This window comes from Oncorhynchus mykiss, chromosome 2, assembly GCF_013265735.2.
Source record: "Oncorhynchus mykiss isolate Arlee chromosome 2, USDA_OmykA_1.1, whole genome shotgun sequence".
Classification (NCBI taxonomy): Eukaryota; Metazoa; Chordata; class Actinopteri; order Salmoniformes; family Salmonidae; genus Oncorhynchus; species Oncorhynchus mykiss.
This window is the reverse complement of record NC_048566.1, coordinates 27,586,220-27,610,538: the sequence shown is the minus strand read 5'-3', so window position 1 is coordinate 27,610,538 and position 24,319 is coordinate 27,586,220. Positions and strand designations below refer to the sequence as shown.

General features: G+C 40.3%; 1 protein-coding gene across 1 annotated transcript in view; it reads left to right on the top strand.

Moving 5' to 3' along the window:
* LOC110485571 (oxidation resistance protein 1) overlaps positions 1 to 24,319 on the top strand; it is a 213,465-nt gene that overhangs the window by 22,572 nt on the left and 166,574 nt on the right. The window contains exon 2 of the mRNA XM_021556680.2: positions 9,317 to 9,408. Within this exon, the coding sequence (XP_021412355.1) occupies positions 9,392 to 9,408 (17 nt within the window). The 5' untranslated portion in view covers positions 9,317 to 9,391. The remainder of the gene's footprint in view (positions 1 to 9,316; positions 9,409 to 24,319) is intronic.

Here is a 24,319-nt window from a genome sequence, read left to right as displayed (position 1 = left end):
AGTTAAATTGTGTGAATACTTTTTGAAGGTACTGTATATTCTTATTCACATGACTCATTGTGTGTACTCTTCTAAAAATAACACTTGAACATGTGAAATTTTAATCTCAATCAAAGTCATGTTCTGTGCCGAGATAAGATTTAGTCGAACTAGTGACAGCAGTCTGCGTGTATATTTAAGATGGCATGCTGTTAGATATAAAAAATACAAAAAGCAGCAGGTTATATTCTTATAAACTGTTCACAAAAATATAAAATATTTAGTAGGAGCAGATCACATTATATTACAGCAGGAAATGTATTTCTACCAACATAAAGGTGTAATGGGTCAGCACTCAAAAAGATGTTGCATAAAGCTTACTTCATTATTGTCACGTTCTGACCTTAGTTCCTTTGTTTTGTCTTTGTTTTAGTATGGTCAGGGCGTGAGTTGGGGTGGGCAGTCAATGTTCTTTTTTCTATAATTTGGGATTTCTGTGTTTGGCCTGGAATGGTTCTCAATCAGAGGCAGCTGTCAATCGGTGTCCCTGATTGAGAACCATAATTAGGTAGCCTGGTTTCACCTTTGAGTTGTGTGTGATTATTTTCTGTTCTGTGTTTTTTGTGTATTCACCGTACAGGACTGTTTCGGTTTCATTTCGTTCTCTTTGCTGTTTTATTCGTTAGTGTTCTGAGTTATAATAAATTTCCTGAACACTTACCACGCTGCGCATTGGTCCTCCGATCCTTCCTACTACTCCTCCTTGTCAGAGGAGGAAGACAACCCTTACAATTATTCAATTTGTTGTATTATTTTCACTGCATTCGGGATAGCGTACACAGACATTTCGGCTTTGCATCCTTCTTCAGTGTGTAGGTACAATTTTACTTTAATTCATAACAGCATTTGTAAAGAACAACCGATGAGCAGCAGGTGCTTCTAATCAGGGTTGCCACTCATCTGCCAATCAGGGATATAGCTTTTCTTGTCTACCTGTATACAAGTTAGTCACAAAGAAATACAGAATTATAGGGTATGGGAGCGGCGATGGGCAATTCATTAATCAATTACCTTAGGTGTCTGCTCACTTGAATACATTATATCAATTCATGAGATAGCCCACCACAAAGGACATTAGGCACAGTCGTTCACAAATATGTGGGGCCAACTCATGAACGATATGTAAAATCTTATTTGGAGAGTGTTCTTGTATAACAGTCTAAATGTACACTAGGAAGGAGGTGAAATCTAATTCTTAGTTTAAATCGTGTGGAGATACAGAATTGAATTTATATAGCCACATGGCTTCTCTTTGGAGTAATTTGTTGTCCTAATCACCTCTGTGTGGTCGAGGAACTTTTTCGATATCGATGCAACGCAATTCATTAGTAGAATGATTTTGTTCTATAAAGATAGTGGATTTATATTCTCCAAGGCGTACTTTCTTGGCCCAGGATGTTTTCCCAATATAAATCTTATTACAAGAACACTGTAACATATAAATAACTTCTTTAGTAAATTATACATTACTTTATTTCATAGGTCCTAGAAGTCTGAGTGTCACGCCCTGCCCTTAGTTATCTCTGTTTTCTTTATTATTTTGGTTAGGTCAGGGTGTTAGGTCAGGGTGTGACTAGGGTGGGTATGTTAGTTTTTGTCTTGTCTAGGGTTTTAGTATATCTAAGGGTTTTGTAAGTCTAGGGATATGTATGTCTATGGTGGCCTGAATTGGTTCCCAATCAGAGGCAGCTGTTTATCGTTGTCTCTGATTGGGGACCATATTTAGGTTGCCATTTAGGTTGCCATATTTAGGTTCCCTTGCGTATTTGTGGGTTCTTATTCTATGTTTAGTTTCCTGTCTGCACTACTCATATTTGCTTCACAGTTCGTTTTGTTGTTTTGTTCAGTGTTCTTTCTGTAATTAAAGAAGAATGTACACTTACCATGCTGCGCCTTGGTCTCCTCCATACAACGAACGTGACACTGAGGACATACTAAGTTAGAAAATGTCCTTATGGTGTTACAAGAGGAACAAGCTATACAGGGGAAGCGTCCTTTTATGAATGCCTCTTTTCTCTCTCTGACCACATCTGATTTAACTAATATGTTTGATAGATTTCTTGATCATTTATAAGTGAATAAAGGTGTTTTCTGGAAGGCAGACTTTAAAGAGGAGTCGGGATAATACAGTGCATTCGGAAAGTATTCAGACCCCCTTGAATTTTCCACATTTTGTTACATCACAACCTTATTCTAAAATGTATTAAATATTTTTTCCCATCAATCTACACACAATACCCCATAATGACAAAGCGACAAACAGACATACCTTATTTACATGAGACCCTTTATGAGACTCCAAGTTGAGCTCAGGTGCATCCTGTTTCTATTGATCATCCTTGAGATGATTCTACATATTGATTTGAGTCCATCTGTGGTCAATTTAATTGATTGGACATGATTTGGAAAGGCACACACCTGTCTATATAAGGTCCCACAGTTGACAATGCATGTCAGAGCAAAAACCAAGCCGTGAGGTCAAAGGAATTGTCCGTAGAGCTCTGAGACAGGATTGTGTCGAGGCACAAATCTGGGGAATGGCACCAAAAAATGTCTGCATCATTGAAGGTCCCCAAAAACACAGTGGCCTTAATCATTCTTAATTGGAAGAAGGTTGGAACCACCAAGACACTTCCTAGAGCTGGTTGGAACCACCAAGACACTTCGAAACTCCCAGGTTTTGACTCTACAGGTGTGCCAAGCTTGTAGAGTCACACCCAAGAAGACTTGAGGCTGTTATCGCTGCAAAAGGTGCTTCAACAAAGTACTGAGTAAAGGGTCTGAATACTTATGTGAATGTGATATTTCATATTCTTATTTTTAGAATATGGCTGTGTCATGTCTTTGGCTATGCCGGATTAAGTGATATGACATGCTATTCTATAAAATCCTTTCTCTGTAATTAATATTACCTGATTGAGCTAATCATGTAAATGTAATTAACTAGAAAGTCGCGGGCACCACAAAATAATATTTATAGAGCAGTTATCTTCCAAATAAACTCTTAAAGACCTAGTAATATTTTACATCAATAGCAGTCAATATTAATCGTCACCTTATTTCAGTCTCATCTGAAAGTTGTAAATTATTCACGAACCCTGGCTAACAAGTTGGATCAGCAATACAAAAATTGGGTTTAATTATTTATTTACTAAATACCTAATTAATCACACAGAATTACATATACACAGAATGAATCATACCTTGATTGCAAATTATGTCATAAAGGAAAACGTCTCTAGCCGACAGAACAGATATGACAGCTGGTTACACAAAGAAAAGGGGGATTGGGTTTGAGTGAAAGAGCGGGAAGACTGAAGAACAAAGGGAGAAGCGATGTCTCTATCGTAAATACAGGATCTTATGCATTCTAAATTACCGCCCATTTGGAAAAGGAAAATGCAATAAATATTTACTCTGAGCTGCGCTTCAATAGGTTGGTGGTAGATGGAAGGCCGAGTTGCCCAAGAGTTCTTCCATCCTTTGAAGAGTGTCTCTGGTGGTAAACTGCACCCATTTTAGTAACATCATTGTGTGGTCGATGGTATACTCTGTCTGTCCTTTCCCAGTCCACGCTTGGCGGCTGGAGGGAATCAGAGTTCAAAGTTCATACCCCATTGACATGCTTATATGCTCATGCTATATTCTGGCTGGTATTGTCGAAATTCATTATATTCAACGTGTCCTCTTCACGTGGGAATTCAATGCTAATTTCATTAGGTAGCTGAGATTGGCTTTTCTCTGTAGGTGTCACCTGCCCTTCTAACATCAAGTCCGTCGCCTTAATGTCCCCGGAACAGGAAGTTATATTGTCGTCAACGCTTCATATAGGAAGGGAGAGGAGGGCGTGTTTCATAGTTTATAACCAATGTCTCTTCACGTGGGCGGACCACTGAGTCGGGCCTAATTCACTCATGAAAACCCAATTCTCACATTTTAGAAGCTAAAATCACATTTCATCCCTTCACAAATAATTTCATATTCAAACATTTCAATTGCACAACAATTCCATGTGAATCTAATAACTATAATGTGTAGACTTTCCACTGTACCGTTTATGTCACCCTATCATTAATGAGAATGTCTCAGATGACAATCGAACTGACTTCATATTCATTAAGTACCACCGCATATGTTCAACTGGTTGGATTATGGTTAATTTACCCCCACCTTCTGATGTTCCCAGAATCTATATGTTAACCAAGGGATTTTCAATAGTCACATCAGTAGGGTAGAAAGAGGAAAAAAAGGGGGAGAGGTATTTATGACTGTCATAAACCTACCCCCAGGCCAGCGTCATGACAGATGAAATGTAATAAAATGTGGAAAAAGTCAAGGGTCTGAATACTTTCCAAATGCACTGTATATGCCAGTGTTTATTGACAGCAGACTTGATGCCATTATGGCTATTATTGAAAGTAAGTATTTATACTGAACAAAAATATAAATGCAACATGCAACAATTTCAAAGATTTTACTGAGTTACAGTTCATATGAGGAAATCAATAATTTTAAATACAGTCATTAGACCCTAATCTATCAATGTTAGCCTAAAATGGCATACCCAAATCTAACTGCCTGTAGCTGAGGACCTGAGGAAAGGATATGCATATTAATGATACTTTTTGAAAGGAGTCTCTTTGAAGTTTGTGGAAATGTGAAATGAATGTAGGAGAATATAACACATTAGATCTGGTACTTGTACTATCATCTTTGTAATGCAAAAGAAAAGCCATCATTTATTATTCCGACCCAGGCGCAATTTAGATTTTGTCCATTAGATGGTAGCAGTGTATGTGCAAAGTTTTACACTGATCCAATGAATCATTGCATATCTGTTCAAAATGTTGTATCAAGACTGCCCAAATGTGCATGATTGGTTTATTAATAAATTTAAGCTTTCTGCCCATATCAGTCTATGTCTATGTCCTGGGGTATATCCATGTTACTTACAATCTCGTTAGCTTAACCTTCCCGTGGGGGGGACACCCATCCTGTAGAGGTTAAAAGAAATGGGTGTCACAATGGGCCTCAGGATCTCGTCACGGTATTTCTGTGCATTGAAATTGCCATCGACAAAATGCAATTGTGTTCACTGTCCGTAGTTTATGCCTGCCAATACCATAATCCAACTGCCACTATGAGGCACTCTGTTCACAACGGTGACATCAGCAAACTGCTCGCTGACATGACGCCATACACATGGTCTTCGGTTGTGAGGTCGGTTGGACGTAATGACACATTTTCTGAAACGACTTTGGAGGCGACTTATGGTAGAGAAATTAACATTAAATTATCTGGCAACAGCTCTGGTGGACATTCGTGCAGTCAGCATGCCAATAGCACTCTCCCTCAAAACTATGGGAGAGTGCCACATCTGTGGCATTTGTTGTGTGTCAAAACTGCATATTTTAGAGTGGCCTTTTATTGTCCCCAGCACAAGGTGCACCTATGATCATGCCGGTTAATCAGGTGTGGCAGATTATGTTGGCAAAGCAGAAATGCTCACTAACAGGGATGTATACAAATTTGTGCACAACATTTGAGAGAAATAAGCTTTTTGTCTGTATAAAACATTTCTGTGATCTTTTATTTCAGCTCATGAAACATGGAACCAACACTTTACATGTTGCGTTTATATTTTTGTTCAGTGTAGTTTACAGAGAACAGTTCCTTCTGTTTTTGGTGGGATTTATTAAGTAACAAGCTTTTGACTTGTTTTTGAGATTTATCAAGCCATTTTTCGGGGTTTCCTCTGAAGTGGAAACGCTCAAGGAGAGAATTTGATTGTCTGTCATATTCTTCCTCTGTGTCACAGATGCGACGCTGGCTATGAAGTTGGCTTACTGGTAAACCTCATTTTAGGGGGAGATGGTGATGACTATCAGCTGTCAGTATAGTAGTTTACCTGTAGGTTTTCTGTAAACTGTACTACTTAGAGATAGTCCCTTCTTTGTAACAAACACGTCTAAGAAATGTATAGAGTTAATGTTCTTTTCCATAATGAAGGAAACGGAAGAAATGTGTTTAATTTAATTTCGTAGCCTGTCCAGATCTGTAACGATTCTCCTCCTCTTATGAGGAGGAGTAGGAAATATCGGACCAATGCGCAGCGTGGTACAGTGCCTTGCGAAAGTATTCGGCCCCCTTGAACTTTGCGACCTTTTGCCACATTTCAGGGTTCAAACATAAAGATATAAAACTGTATTTTTTTGTGAAGAATCAACAACAAGTGGGACACAATCATGAAGTGGAACGACATTTATTGGATATTTCAAACTTTTTTAACAAATCAAAAACTGAAAAATTGGGCGTGCAAAATTATTCAGCCCCTTTACTTTCAGTGCAGCAAACTCTCTCCAGAAGTTCAGTGAGGATCTCTGAATGATCCAATGTTGACCTAAATGACTAATGATGATAAATACAATCCACCTGTGTGTAATCAAGTCTCTGTATAAATGCACCTGCACTGTGATAGTCTCAGAGGTCCGTTAAAAGCGCAGAGAGCATCATGAAGAACAAGGAACACACCAGGCAGGTCCGAGATACTGTTGTGAAGAAGTGTAAAGCCGGATTTGGATACAAAAAGATTTCCCAAGCTTTAAACATCCCAAGGAGCACTGTGCAAGCGATAATATTGAAATGGAAGGAGTATCAGACCACTGCAAATCTACCAAGACCTGGCCGTCGCTCTAAACTTTCAGCTCATACAAGGAGAAGACTGATCAGAGATGCAGCCAAGAGGCCCATGATCACTCTGGATGAACTGCAGAGATCTACAGCTGAGGTGGGAGACTCTGTCCATAGGACAACAATCAGTCATATATTGCACAAATCTGGCCTTTATGGAAGAGTGGCAAGAATAAAGCCATTTCTTAAAGATATCCATAAAAAGTGTTGTTTAAAGTTTGCCACAAGCCACCTGGGAGACACACCAAACATGTGGAAGAAGGTGCTCTGGTCAGATGAAATCAAAATTGAACTTTTTGGCAACAATGCAAAACGTTATGTTAGGCGTAAAAGCAACACAGCTGAACACACCATCCCCACTGTCAAACATGGTGGTGGCAGCATCATGGTTTGCCCTGCTTTTCTTCAGCAGGGACAGGGAAGATGGTTAAAATTGATGGGAAGATGGATGGAGCCAAATACAGGACCATTCTGGAAGAAAACCTGATGGAGTCTGCAAAAGACCTGAGACTGGGATGGAGATTTGTCTTCCAACAAGACAATGATCCAAAACATAAAGCAAAATCTACAATGGAATGGTTCAAAAATAAACATATCCAGGTGTTAGAATGGCCAAGTCAAAGTCCAGACCTGAATCCAATCGAGAATCTGTGGAAAGAACTGAAAACTGCTGTTCACAAATGCTCTCCATCCAACCTCACTGAGCTCGAGCTGTTTTGCAAGGAGGAATGGGAAAAAATGTCAGTCTCTCGATGTGCAAAACTGATAGAGACATACCCCAAGCGACTTACAGCTGTAATCGCAGCAAAAGGTGGCGCTGAATAATTTTGCACGCCCAATTTTTCAGTTTTTGATTTGTTAAAAAAGTTTGAAATATCCAATAAATGTCGTTCCACTTCATGATTGTGTCCCACTTGTTGTTGATTCTTCACAAAAAAATACAATTTTATATCTTTATGTTTGAAGCCTGAAATGTGGCAAAAGGTCGCAAAGTTCAAGGGGGCCGAATACTTTCGCAAGGCACTGTAAGTGTCCATGTTGTTTATTATAACCGGAACACTCAAACAAAAACAAAAGTCTAACAAAACGCAACAGTTCTGTCAGGTACTCACACAAAACAGAAAACAATCACCCACAACTCAAAATGGGAAAACAGGTTACCTAGGTATGGTTCTCAATCAGAGACAACGATTGCCAGCTGCCTCTGATTGGGAACCATACCAGGCCAAACACATAGAGATAGAAAACATAGAACACAAAACATAGAATGCCCTGACCAAACTGAAATAGAGACATAAAAAAGGAACTAAGGTCAGAACGTGACAAGATCATAAAGCAGTTGTCTATATTTAACATGATCTTTGTAAGGTTTATTTTCATAAATAAAATCCAATTAGAATTTCCCTATGAAGAGATTTTTGTGTTTCCACCAAACAGGTCTTCCTGATCCAGTGTTGAATGCTGTATTACGCAACAATCATTTCCTAACAAATACAATAAAGTCCTCATGATCATCATCAACATGCGGTGACCATGTCGTAACCTAATAATAGCCGATAATATCCATCTGATTCCTGATGGATGTGACCTTTAACCTAGTTGTTTGGTCTCTCTGTTGTCAGAGATAATGCCTGGGGCTTTTAGCTGAATAATCCTTCATCGTCAGAGCTGAATTTATATCAAGCCTCCTATGTAATAGTATTGTACACCAGGGTTTCCCAAACCCGGTCCTGGGGCCCCCTATTGGTTCTTAACGATTTACATGAGCTCTTATCCATAATGCACATATTACAGTACGTTATTGAGTAGAGTATGAATGATTGTGTGTGTGTGTGTGAGTGGTTCATTCTTTCTGCATCCGGCTATAAATGTAAAGATACTCTAACCACACAGGTTTCACATCATCCTTTGGTGCTGAAGAGTGGCAGCTTCACTTGGGCTGAATTCCAAATCAGCCCGCTACCCTAGAGCTAAACTGAGCTGAGTGGCCCAGTCAGTCATTCAGTCAGGCAGCCTAAGTCCCCTCCCTTCTTCTCTCCTCCTCCTCCACTCTTCTTATTACAGAGGAGAGGTTGAGAAGTGAGCCCCACATGGATCTGTCTGCATTAATTATTGAATTGTTTCCTCCACTGTGGTAACCTTTACAGAGCATGACAGGGCAGGAGGCTAAAGTCCCAGACATTATACTGGAGGGGAGGAACACACAGGAGCAGCAGAATATGTATGGATACTGTATCTGTGTGCACCACTTGGTATTCCTCATTCATTTACCCGTTCAGACGAGGCATAGTAAACGCAGAGTCACCTGTTGAAGTTGGACTGAACCAGCTGGCATGGTATACTGCACGTCCTGTATAACAATGTTGTTTTATAAACTATAGCTGTGTTTTGTGCACTGTGCGCCTCCTCTAGCTGCCTAGTCAGTCTTCCCCTATCAGTTTGAGGGCAGGTAATTGGGGTTGTTTGGGGGGAGTGTTCAGCCATGCTACCCTGACAGCTCCTGGGTGACACTGGCATGCTGAAAATCTCACTGTGTTTGTGTCCTCTCTCTCTCTGTATATCTCTTTCCCCTCCTCCCTCCTCTCAGGTCTACATACAGTCTGAAGGCTCGCCCCCTCACCTAGAACAACCCTCTGAACAGCAGCAACAAGACATCGTCAAGATGTTCAGCACCAAAAGGTCAGAATGGCGTCACAGATTTTATCTATTTTTGTGCTATTGTGGGGATGGGGGGGGGGGGGGGGGGGGGGGGGGGGGGGCTGTCACAAATCTCAGGGAGTTTTAAAATGGCTTTTTCTGATACAAACTGACATTTCATGTCAGCTGTTTTTGTATTTTTGCTCATGTTTTGGAGCTGAATTTGACTGTAGAGAGGTGACTTTTGAGTTAAGGTCAACACAAATGTTATTTTGCCTCTGTTTAATCACAAATAATGTCAGTTTAAAAGGTGCCTAATTTAGTTTGATTTGTTTCTATTTTAGTTATTCTTCTTGAAATATAATGTTATTGTTTCCATAAGACATGGAGACACACACGCAGACGCACACACACACACACACACACACACACACACACACAAACACAATCAGACATCATCTGTAATGAAATGAAGCCAGGCATTAGTATTGCAAAATAGATAATTAATTGCCTGTGGATTACATCCTGAAAAATAATGAATATTCAACACTAGAACTCCTCCCTCATATTTTCAGAAGTATAAAAACACTCTCATCCCAGAATAAAATCAAACAAACTGCCTAGCTTGACTAATCACATAACAGTGCATGTTCTAACAGGAAGTTACAGCTAGTTCACAAAAAATATATTAAATCATGGTCAAAGGCACCTTGTCTAACATCAGTGTTCAAAGAAAACCAATGGGAGTTCTCTGCCTCAAACGCTTTCTAAGAGCTTTGTCTAAATTATCCCCACATCATGTCAAATGCATGGTGGGAAAACTATTTTGTACTGTGTTGAAAGCTTCTAGAACATTACCTGCTAATATAGGGCTTTTAAGATAAGTACCTTATTAACTGAAATTAACTGAAATGTTAAGCTCCCGCCCGTTTTGATTTGGTGGGGCGAAATTATACCCATTTTCCTCACAACATGTGAGAGGTACCATCCTGAAAATTACCTAAATTATCTTTATAGAAGATTAGAGGAATTACAAGATTTGTAGATGTTTTTATAATCGTCTCACATGGCATTGCGACCTTTGATGATAATGCAGTATGTGAACAAAATATAAACTAATATAATATAATCAAGTGAAGTTGAGATGATTCACAAGGTGGATGAATCTCTTGATGATGAGTTCTCTTGGATTGAATCGTCCCCTTCCCCACTGCTCCTCAGAACCCCGTGTAATATCATGCTAATAGCACAGCACACACCTGTCAGAAGCGGCACTCTCTCTCCCCCTCTTTACAATCAAGCCTGGGCATACTCTTCATATTTATACCAGATGATGGAAAAAATGGTCCCATCAAGACCTAACACATTCCCCAGCTTACTGACAAGCCCACTTCATTAATGTCCAACAGCCTCTGTCACATGTAGAACAAACAGCCCTGCCACTGGAAGCCAATGTGGGTCATCAAATAGCGTTTTGCTGAATTACATAATGTATGAAAATGACCCTTTCTGCTTCCTGTTGTTACGTAAAGCAGAATGTGTGTGAGTATGAGTCAGCCTCGGGTGGAACCTTACTGTATTTGTGACAATACGTTGTTTAATGAATGTAAATCAAGTCAAGATTTTTAAGCACCTAGAACCTATTTCGTACCAACAAACGTTAAAATGTTTGAATGGTAATTGTTTGTTTGTTTGCTTGTTGTTGTTTCTGTTGTTCTTGTGGTGGTTGTGTTTTGGCTGAGTGGCGTATGAATGGGTTTTGTTCCTCTTTGTCCCGCCCTGAGACAAACGCTGTGCTAAAATTAAGATTCAATACGGTTTATTATGATTTATAGACAGCATAAAATACATGGTGCCAACACACAGGGGCAAGAGAGGTTGTCGTGATTCTAGTCATGCATATGAAATGCATATAATTATGAGCAGGTTGAGTAACGTATGGTAAAACTAAGATACCTCACTGTCTTTAGGGGGACTGGATCAACTGAACAGATGATATGGATGTGCTGAAAATGATTATTTTATAGCAGCCCATCTTGAAAACTCATAGATTCTCAAACTCATTCCCATTTAGCTGAATATGAGACAAAGTGTATTTCTTCTGCCAAACTGCTGAACGACCCGAAAGACGACTGTGGAAATCTGTTTATCTGTCTAAAAGCCTGAGCTGCAACTGTGGATTTTTTTATATTGGTTTTCCATCCTTGCCCCCCCCCCCACCCCCTCCCCGCCGCACACACACACACACACACACACACACACAAACACACAGTCACTGAAGTGTCCATCTGCATACACACAGAGACTTTCATTAAAAGTCTGTCATTAAACTTTAATCAGTCTCATGTCTGACATAGTACTTTAGGCTACCTTGCATTTTATTGGAATGAAGTCTGGAACAGAGGCGAGGATGATAAATCTAGAACCTTCCCTTACCTCGGGAAAACACATTAGCCCTGTCTGTCTTTGATTACATTAACAATAACTTCCCTCCAATACTAGACTGTTTTACTGTTATAGATGGGCCTAGATGGGCCCAAAACCTCAGAATCCAGTCAAGCTTAATCGGTTGTGTTTATGCATTCTCATTAAAACGTAACTTGAGCACCGTTAAATTGAATCTTTCATTCCAAGGCAACATTTATGAAGCGGAGAGCTGAATTACAGTTTTGTATCCAATTCATTAAAACTTTGCCCCGAAAGTCCTCCGCTAACGAAGCTAAAGCTATAATTCTGGAACGGGGCATACAAAGAATTCTCTCTGAGGTTGATGTCATTTCTATCTGTATTCTGTCTACGGATATGCTCCTCTAATGAGGCTTGCCAGTGTTTACATGCCAAAATAGTCTGAGACGAACGGATGATGAGGAGAGGAGAATCGAGTGGACCCAACCCCGGTACCACCTTCACTCCTCAGCTCATTATTCAGCCATCATGCTGCCGTTCCCAAAATGGTCCTGAGACTATATTGACACAACAGTACACAATTCAGCTCCGATATGACCTCGAATCTCCCCAAATCTTCATTATATCCCTCCTGGGGCTGGAAGAGGTTGTCTAATTCCAGTTTTGGTTCATTCGTGGCCTCTGATTGTTACCTCACGGCTGTTTACTGTCATGGGTTTCATCCCAAATGGCACCCTATTTCCTATGTAGTGCACTACTTTTGACCAGAGAATTGGTTGAAAGTAGTGCGCTATATATGTAAGGATCAACGCTGGAGACAGGAAGCAGGTACAGGGAGAACATTTAATAAACTACGGCCATAAAACAGGACAGGAACAGCGTTTGGACAGGGGACAAAGTAACGACATCAGTGCTGACACAGGGAATAACGTGAGGAACAGACAGATAAAGGGAAGGCAATCAAATAATGATAGAGTTCAGGTGGGTCCAATGAGGCGCTGGTGAGCGTAATGAAGGGGACAGGTGTGTGTAATGATAGGCAGTCTGGCACCCTCAAGGGCCAGAGAGGGAGAGCGGGAGCAGGCATGACAATAGGGTGCCATTTAGGACACACCCTTGGAGCAGGAACAGGAGGAGGCTGTCTGCCCTGTATGTCCTGTTGGTTGACGGCTCTGTTGCTGTCTGTTTGTTGGGAGGTCTTGGTAATGATCTGTTGCTGTCTGTTGAGAGGTCTTGGTAATGATCTGTTGATGTCTGTTTGTTGGGAGGTCTTGGTAATGATCTGTTGCTGTCTGTTTGTTGGGAGGTCTTGGTAATGATCTGTTGCTGTCTGTTTGTTGAGAGGTCTTGGTAATGATCTGTTGCTGTCTGTTTGTTGAGAGGTCTTGGTAATGATCTGTTGCTGTCTGTTTGTTGGGAGGTCTTGGTAATGATCTGTTGCTCTCTGTTTGTTGGGAGGTCTTGGTGATGATCTGTTGCTGTCTGTTTGTTGGGAGGTCTTGGTAATGATCTGTTGCTGTCTGTTAGTTGAGAGGTCTTGGTAATGATCTGTTGCTGTCTGTTTGTTGAGAGGTCTTGGTAATGTTCTGTTGCTGTCTGTTTGTTGGGAGGTCTTGGTAATGATCTGTTGCTCTCTGTTTGTTAGGAGGTCTTGGTGATGCTGAGTCAAGCTGTCAAGCTTGGAGCTATACTTGCTTTCAGTGTGGGCTGTAATGAAATTACTACAACAATATGAGTGGGACTCATTAGTTGTGGATGGACCCAGACACAAACTGAGCCTAGGGGCCTGTTCAAATATGTTTGATGCTTTAATATGGACTGACTTACTGACTGGCGCTGAGTGTGAATAAATGACAACTTCACAGGTGGGATGTTTCATGGATATTCAGCATAGAGGAAAACATCTTCCTGAATGGATGTACCTGATTTTGTCTCTATCATTCACAACAATGACTCACAGAGTAATGTATTCCTGAATGACCCTTTCTTCGATAATGAACATGATTTAACATGTTCTATTTGACCTTGACAACGTTGATCGCCGGGACATTACAGACTACATACGTCAGCCAATTAAGACAATTAGCCTACTTGATGTATCACATCATCAAAACAGCTAGTTAGGATGTGTCACATCATCAAAACGTCTAGTTAGGATGTGTCACATCATCAAAACGTCTAGTTAGGATGTGTCACATCATCAAAACATCTAGCTAGGATGTGTCACATCATCAAAACATCTAGCTAGGATGTGTCATATCATCAAAACATCTAGCTAGGATGTGTCACATCATCAAAACGTCTAGTTAGGATGTGTCACCTCAAAACATCTAGCTAGGATGTGTCACATCAAAACATCTAGTTAGGATGTGTCACCTCAAAACATCTAGCTAGGATGTGTCACATCAAAACATCTAGCTAGGATGTGTCACATCAAAACATCTAGCTAGGATGTGTCACATCATCAAACATCTAGTTAGGATGTGTCACATCATCAAAACGTCTAGTTAGGATGTGTCACATCATCAAACATCTAGCTAGGATGTGTCACATCATCAAAGCTTCTAGTTAGGATGTGTCACATCAAAACGTCTAGTTAGGATGTGTCACATCATCAAACATCTAGCTAGGATGTGTCACATCATCAAACATCTAGCTAGGATGTGTCACATCATCAAAACGCCTAGTTAGGATGTGTCACATAATCAAACATCTAGCTAGGATGTGTCACATCATCAAACATCTAGCTAGGATGTGTCACATCATCAAAACGCCTAGTTAGGATGTGTCACATCATCAAAACATCTAGCTAGGATGTGTCACATCATCAAAACATCTAGCTAGGATGTGTCACATCAAAACATCTAGCTAGGATGTGTCACCTCAAAACATCTAGCTAGGATGTGTCACATCAAAACATCTAGTTAGGATGTGTCACCTCAAAACATCTAGCTAGGATGTGTCACATCAAAACATCTAGCTAGGATGTGTCACATCAAAACATCTAGCTAGGATGTGTCACATCATCAAACATCTAGTTAGGATGTGTCACATCATCAAAGCTTCTAGTTAGGATGTGTCACATCAAAACGTCTAGTTAGGATGTGTCACATCATCAAACATCTAGCTAGGATGTGTCACATCATCAAACATCTAGCTAGGATGTGTCACATCATCAAAACGCCTAGTTAGGATGTGTCACATCATCAAAACGTCTAGTTAGGATGTGTCACATCATCAAACATCTAGTTAGGATGTGTCACATCATCAAAACGTCTAGTTAGGATGTGTCACATCATCAAACATCTAGCTAGGATGTGTCACATCATCAAAGCGTCTAGTTAGGATGTGTCACATCAAAACATATAGTTAGGATGTGTCACATCATCAAACATCTAGCTAGAATGTGTCACATCATCAAACATCTAGCTAGGATGTGTCACATCATCAAAACTTCTAGTTAGGATGTGTCACATCATCAAACATCTAGCTAGGATGTGTCACATCATCAAAACGTCTAGTTAGGATGTGTCACATCAAAACGTCTAGTTAGGATGTGTCACATCATCAAACATCTAGCTAGGATGTGTCACATCATCAAAACATCTAGTTAGGATGTGTCACATCAAAACGTCTAGTTAGGATGTGTCACATCAAAACGTCTAGCTAGGATGTGTCACATCATCAAAACGTCTAGTTAGGATGTGTCACATCAAAACATCTAGTTAGGATGTGTCACATCAAAACGTCTAGTTAGGATGTGTCACATCAACACGTCTAGTTAGGATGTGTCACATCAAAACATCTAGTTAGGATGTGTCACATCAAAACGTCTAGTTAGGATGTGTCACATCATCAAAACATCTAGCTAGGATGTGTCACATCATCAAAACATCTAGCTAGGATGTGTCACATCATCAAAACATCTAGTTAGGATGTGTCACATCATCAAAACGTCTAGTTAGGATGTGTCACATCAACACATCTAGTTAGGATGTGTCACATCAAAACGTCTAGTTAGGATGTGTCACATCATCAAAACGTCTAGTTAGGATGTGTCACATCAAAACGTCTAGTTAGGATGATGTGTCACATCATCAAAATGTCTAGTTAGGATGTGTCACATCAAAACGTCTAGTTAGGATGTGTCACATCAACACGTCTAGTTAGGATGTGTCACATTAAAACGTCTAGTTAGGATGTGTCACATTAAAACGTCTAGTTAGGATGTGTCACATCAAAACGTCTAGTTAGGATGTGTCACATCATCAAAACGTCTAGTTAGGATGTGTCACATCAAAACGTCTAGTTAGGATGTGTCACATCATCAAACATCTAGCTAGGATGTGTCACATCATCAAAACATCTAGTTAGGATGTGTCACATCAAAACGTCTAGTTAGGATGTGTCACATCATCAAAAGGTCTAGTTAGGATGTGTCACATCATCAAACATCTAGTTAGGATGTGTCACATCATCAAAACATCTAGTTAGGATGTGTCACATCATCAAACATCTAGTTAGGATGTGTCACATCATCAAAAGGTCTAGTTAGGATGTGTCACATCATCAAAACGTCTAGTTAGGATGTGTCACATCATCAAAACATCTAGTTAGAATGTGTCACATCATCAAACATCTTTTTAGGATGTGTCACATCATCAAAAGGTCTAGTTAGGATGTGTCACATCATCAAAACGTTTAGTTAGGATGTGTCACATCATCAAACATCTAGTTAGGATGTGTCACATCATCAAAACATCTAGTTAGGATGTGTCACATCATCAAAACGTCTAGTTAGGATGTGTCACATCATCAAAACATCTAGTTAGGATGTGTCACATCATCAAACATCTAGTTAGGATGTGTCACATCATCAAAAGGTCTAGTTAGGATATGTCACATCATCAAAACATCTAGTTAGGATGTGTCACATCATCAAAAGGTATGACAATAGGGTGCCATTTAGGACACACCCTTGGAGCAGGAACAGGAGGAGGCTGTCTGCCCTGTATGTCCTGTTGGTTGACGGCTCTGTTGCTGTCTGTTTGTTGGGAGGTCTTGGTAATGATCTGTTGCTGTCTGTTTGTTGGGAGGTCTTGGTAATGATCTGTTGCTGTCTGTTTGTTGAGAGGTCTTGGTAATGATCTGTTGCTGTCTGTTTGTTGGGAGGTCTTGGTAATGATCTGTTGCTGTCTGTTAGTTGAGAGGTCTTGGTAATGATCTGTTGCTGTCTGTTTGTTGAGAGGTCTTGGTAATGTTCTGTTGCTGTCTGTTTGTTGGGAGGTCTTGGTAATGATCTGTTGCTCTCTGTTTGTTGGGAGGTCTTGGTAATGATCTGTTGCTGTCTGTTTGTTGGGAGGTCTTGGTAATGATCTGTTGCTCTCTGTTTGTTGGGAGGTCTTGGTGATGCTGAGTCAAGCTGTCAAGCTTAGAGCTATACTTGCTTTCAGTGTGGGCTGTAATGAAATTACTACAACAATATGAGTGTGACTCATTAGTTGTGGATGGACCCAGACACAAACTGAGCCTAGGGGCCTGTTCAAATATGTTTGATGCTTTAATATGGACTGACTTACTGACTGGCGCTGAGTGTGAATAAATGACAACTTCACAGGTGGGATGTTTCATGGATATTCAGCATAGAGGAAAACATCTTCCTGAATGGATGTACCTGATTTTGTCTCTATCATTCACAACAATGACTCACAGAATAATGTATTCCTGTATTCCCTTTCTTCGATAATGAACATGATTTAACATGTTCTATTTGACCTTGACAACGTTGATCGGCGGGACATTACAGACTACATACGTCAGCCAATTAAGACAATTAGCCTACTTGATGTATCACATCATCAAAACATCTAGTTAGGATGTGTCACATCATCAAAACGTCTAGTTAGGATGTGTCACATCATCAAACATCTAGCTAGGATGTGTCACATCATCAAAACGTCTAGTTAGGATGTGTTACATCATCGAACATCTAGTTAGGATGTGTCACATCATCAAAACATCTAGCTAGGATGTGTCACATCATCAAAACATCTAGCTAGGATGTGTCACATCATCAAAACATCTAGCTAGGATGTGTCACATCAAAACATCTAGCTAGGATGTGTCACCTCAAAACATCTAGCTAGGATGTGTCACATCAAAACATCTAGTTAGGATGTGTCACCTCAAAACATCTAGCTAGGATGTGTCACATCAAAACATCTAGCTAGGATGTGTCACATCAAAACATCTAGCTAGGATGTGTCACATCATCAAACATCTAGTTAGGATGTGTCACATCATCAAAACGTCTAGTTAGGATGTGTCACATCATCAAACATCTAGCTAGGATGTGTCACATCATCAAAGCTTCTAGTTAGGATGTGTCACATCAAAACGTCTAGTTAGGATGTGTCACATCATCAAACATCTAGCTAGGATGTGTCACATCATCAAACATCTAGCTAGGATGTGTCACATCATCAAAACGTCTAGTTAGGATGTGTCACATCATCAAAACGTCTAGTTAGGATGTGTCACATCATCAAACATCTAGTTAGGATGTGTCACATCATCAAAACGTCTAGTTAGGATGTGTCACATCATCAAACCTCTAGCTAGGATGTGTCACATCATCAAACATCTAGTTAGGATGTGTCACATCAAAACGTCTAGCTAGGATGTGTCACATCATCAAAACGTCTAGTTAGGATGTGTCACATCAAAACGTCTAGTTAGGATGTGTCACATCAACACGTCTAGTTAGGATGTGTCACATCAAAACATCTAGTTAGGATGTGTCACATCAAAACGTCTAGTTAGGATGTGTCACATCATCAAAACATCTAGCTAGGATGTGTCACATCATCAAAACATCTAGCTAGGATGTGTCACATCATCAAAACATCTAGCTAGGATGTGTCACATCATCAAAACATCTAGTTAGGATGTGTCACATCATCAAAACGTCTAGTTAGGATGTGTCACATCATCAAAACGTCTAGTTAGGATGTGTCACATCATCAAAACGTCTAGTTAGGATGTGTCACATCAAAACGTCTAGTTAGGATGTGTCACATCAACACGTCTAGTTAGGATGTGTCACATCAAAACGTCTAGTTAGGATGTGTCACATCAACACGTTTAGTTAGGATGTGTCACATCAAAACGTCTAGTTAGGATGTGTCACATCAAAACGTCTAGTTAGGATGTGTCACATCAAAACGTCTAGTTAGGATGTGTCACATCATCAAAACATCTAGTTAGGATGTGTCACATCAAAACGTCTAGTTAGGATGTGTCACATCATCAAAAGGTCTAGTTAGGATGTGTCACATCAAAACGTCTAGTTAGGATGTGTCACATCATCAAAAGGTCTAGTTAGGATGTGTCACATCATCAAACATCTAGTTAGGATGTGTCACATCATCAAAAGGTCTAGTTAGGATGTGTCACATCATCAAAACGTCTAGTTAGGATGTGTCACATCATCAAAACATCTAGTTAGGATGTGTCACATCATCAAACATCTTTTTAGGATGTGTCACATCATCAAAAGGTCTAGTTAGGATGTGTCACATCATCAAAACGTTTAGTTAGGATGTGTCACATCATCAAACATCTAGTTAGGATGTGTCACATCATCAAAACATCTAGTTAGGATGTGTCACATCATCAAAACGTCTAGTTAGGATGTGTCACATCATCAAAACATCTAGTTAGGATGTGTCACATCATCAAACATCTAGTTAGGATGTGTCACATCATCAAAAGGTCTAGTTAGGATATGTCACATCATCAAAACATCTAGTTAGGATGTGTCACATCATCAAAAGGTATGACAATAGGGTGCCATTTAGGACACACCCTTGGAGCAGGAACAGGAGGAGGCTGTCTGCCCTGTATGTCCTGTTGGTTGACGGCTCTGTTGCTGTCTGTTTGTTGGGAGGTCTTGGTAATGATCTGTTGCTGTCTGTTTGTTGGGAGGTCTTGGTAATGATCTGTTGCTGTCTGTTTGTTGAGAGGTCTTGGTAATGATCTGTTGCTGTCTGTTTGTTGGGAGGTCTTGGTAATGATCTGTTGCTGTCTGTTAGTTGAGAGGTCTTGGTAATGATCTGTTGCTGTCTGTTTGTTGAGAGGTCTTGGTAATGTTCTGTTGCTGTCTGTTTGTTGGGAGGTCTTGGTAATGATCTGTTGCTCTCTGTTTGTTGGGAGGTCTTGGTAATGATCTGTTGCTGTCTGTTTGTTGGGAGGTCTTGGTAATGATCTGTTGCTCTCTGTTTGTTGGGAGGTCTTGGTGATGCTGAGTCAAGCTGTCAAGCTTAGAGCTATACTTGCTTTCAGTGTGGGCTGTAATGAAATTACTACAACAATATGAGTGTGACTCATTAGTTGTGGATGGACCCAGACACAAACTGAGCCTAGGGGCCTGTTCAAATATGTTTGATGCTTTAATATGGACTGACTTACTGACAGGCGCTGAGTGTGAATAAATGACAACTTCACAGGTGGGATGTTTCATGGATATTCAGCATAGAGGAAAACATCTTCCTGAATGGATGTACCTGATTTTGTCTCTATCATTCACAACAATGACTCACAGAATAATGTATTCCTGTATTCCCTTTCTTCGATAATGAACATGATTTAACATGTTCTATTTGACTTTGACAACGTTGATCGCCGGGACATTACAGACTACATACGTCAGCCAATTAAGACAATTAGCCTACTTGATGTATCACATCATCAAAACATCTAGTTAGGATGTGTCACATCATCAAAACGTCTAGTTAGGATGTGTCACATCATCAAACATCTAGCTAGGATGTGTCACATCATCAAAACGTCTAGTTAGGATGTGTTACATCATCGAACATCTAGTTAGGATGTGTCACATCATCAAAACATCTAGCTAGGATGTGTCACATCATCAAAACATCTAGCTAGGATGTGTCACATCATCAAAACATCTAGCTAGGATGTGTCACATCAAAACATCTAGCTAGGATGTGTCACCTCAAAACATCTAGCTAGGATGTGTCACATCAAAACATCTAGTTAGGATGTGTCACCTCAAAACATCTAGCTAGGATGTGTCACATCAAAACATCTAGCTAGGATGTGTCACATCAAAACATCTAGCTAGGATGTGTCACATCATCAAACATCTAGTTAGGATGTGTCACATCATCAAAACGTCTAGTTAGGATGTGTCACATCATCAAAACGTCTAGTTAGGATGTGTCACATCATCAAAGCTTCTAGTTAGGATGTGTCACATCAAAACGTCTAGTTAGGATGTGTCACATCATCAAACATCTAGCTAGGATGTGTCACATCATCAAACATCTAGCTAGGATGTGTCACATCATCAAAACGTCTAGTTAGGATGTGTCACATCATCAAAACGTCTAGTTAGGATGTGTCACATCATCAAACATCTAGTTAGGATGTGTCACATCATCAAAACGTCTAGTTAGGATGTGTCACATCATCAAACATCTAGCTAGGATGTGTCACATCATCAAACCTCTAGCTAGGATGTGTCACATCATCAAACATCTAGTTAGGATGTGTCACATCAAAACGTCTAGCTAGGATGTGTCACATCATCAAAACGTCTAGTTAGGATGTGTCACATCAAAACGTCTAGTTAGGATGTGTCACATCAACACGTCTAGTTAGGATGTGTCACATCAAAACATCTAGTTAGGATGTGTCACATCAAAACGTCTAGTTAGGATGTGTCACATCATCAAAACATCTAGCTAGGATGTGTCACATCATCAAAACATCTAGCTAGGATGTGTCACATCATCAAAACATCTAGCTAGGATGTGTCACATCATCAAAACATCTAGTTAGGATGTGTCACATCATCAAAACATCTAGTTAGGATGTGTCACATCATCAAAACGTCTAGTTAGGATGTGTCACATCATCAAAACGTCTAGTTAGGATGTGTCACATCATCAAACCGTCTAGTTAGGATGTGTCACATCAACACGTCTAGTTAGGATGTGTCACATCAACACGTCTAGTTAGGATGTGTCACATCAACACGTTTAGTTAGGATGTGTCACATCAAAACGTCTAGTTAGGATGTGTCACATCAAAACGTCTAGTTAGGATGTGTCACATCAAAACGTCTAGTTAGGATGTGTCACATCATCAAAACATCTAGTTAGGATGTGTCACATCAAAACATCTAGTTAGGATGTGTCACATCATCAAAAGGTCTAGTTAGGATGTGTCACATCAAAACGTCTAGTTAGGATGTGTCACATCATCAAAAGGTCTAGTTAGGATGTGTCACATCATCAAACATCTAGTTAGGATGTGTCACATCATCAAAAGGTCTAGTTAGGATGTGTCACATCATCAAAACGTCTAGTTAGGATGTGTCACATCATCAAAACATCTAGTTAGGATGTGTCACATCATCAAACATCTAGTTAGGATGTGTCACATCATCAAAAGGTCTAGTTAGGATGTGTCACATCATCAAAACGTTTAGTTAGGATGTGTCACATCATCAAACATCTAGTTAGGATGTGTCACATCATCAAAACATCTAGTTAGGATGTGTCACATCATCAAAACGTCTAGTTGGGATGTGTCACATCATCAAAACATTTAGTTAGGATGTGTCACATCATCAAAACATCTAGTTAGGATGTGTCACATCATCAAAACATCTAGTTAGGATGTGTCACATCATCAAAAGGTCTAGTTAGGATGTGTCACATCATCAAAACGTTTAGTTAGGATGTGTCACATCATCAAAACGTCTAGTTAAGGAATCCATCAAAAAGGGTATATAATAAACAGAATAACAGATACAACATTGACATCCCCCCCTTGCCCACCCACACATGAATGCAAACACACACATACACATTCACACACTCACAAACACACACGCAAACCCCTTGCGCTTAATGAGTTACTTATGCAGAGGTAGGGGACAGGAGAACGTTCCGCTGGGATCACCAGAGGGGATGTTCAACCCCCTGCCAAGGCCTGCTGGATGAAGAGACCACCGCGGTGGCGCCGATTTCTCCAATTTGTCTGACGCCTGGTCCAGACGTCCTCACTGACCTTGGGAATATGGGCAACAACATACATGTAGTTTGTACATGAAAGACATTAAATCATTGAGATGCAGGTCAGCCAGCCTCACCATTCAGAGATGATTTATGTTGGGGAGTGTTTGTATTCGGTAATTTGAGCCCTCTTCTTGTGGTGCCTGAGCCTGGCAACAGCAGCAACAGCATAGCAGCTCATAAGGAGTGACTACAGTAGTGTTAGCTAACATGGGGAGTGACAGCAGCACTAGTACTGCCTGAGGACCGCTAACTCTGAGGGAATGTCATGAGAGATGGGTTTGACTCTGCGAGAGGAAAGGGACCTGTTACGTGACCGTATCGTTTGTCATGGGACACATCATCTCTGGGGCTGTAGATTCCATTTTAGAATTCAGAACCTGAGGAGGGCTATGATGATGTGCGGTTGCAGTTTGTCCTTCTCACTGTCTCACTGTGCACAAGACTAGGATATAAGGATAGACTAACAGTAAAATAATATGCCATATTAACTAGGGCTGGTAATTGTCAGGGACATCACGATACGAAATTATGGGCTCCCTATTTAAAAAGAAGATGGAGAACAAGCTATGAAGGAAAAGTACTGGAGTCTTGGTGCAGGTACAGCCAACTAGTGCACAAATAATATTGCGATACTGTCAAAATGATTTGCCAAACATCGTCAAAAATAATATCCCGATGTTTGACTGTGTTGACCCCCCCTCCCCCATTATTAAGATGAACTAGAGCAAACTCTTCAGGTAAGTGCATTATGTCACACTCACATTCACCGTTGTCACTGATATGCAGTGTATCTTTGTCAGCTAAAACCCCTGATCAATTCCTCTGAAAGTGCTATGGAAAAGTACTATCAGATACTGTAATGTGTTGTGGGTCTTACTGCTTATTGATGGACAGCAGAAGCAGCAGGTGTGGACTGACTCAAGTGTTCTATTGATCTGTCAGGCTATTAATGGAACATTGTTGTCTAGCATGTTGTCTATCTACCACTGTAGACTATCTACAAGGACTGACTGGCCCTTTCTGTATCTCACATGTTGTCTACCACTGGTAGACTATAAATCTCTGCTAGGTAAAGCCCCGCCTTATCTCAGCTCACTGGTCACCATAGCAGCACCCACCCGTAGCACACGCTCCAGCAGGTATATTTCACTGGTCACCCCCAAAGCCAATTCCTCCTTTGGCCGACTTTCCTTTCAGTTCTCTGCTGCCAATGACTGGAAAAATGCAAAAATCACTGAAGCTGGAGACTCATATCTCCCTCACTAATTTTAAGCACCAGCTGTCAGAGCAGCTCACAGATCACTGCACCTGTATATAGCCCATCTGTAAATAGCCCATTCAACTACCTCATCCCCATACTGTTATTCTTTTGCTCCTTTGCACCCCAGTATCTCTACTTGCACATTCATCTTCTGCACATCTGTCACTCCAGTGTT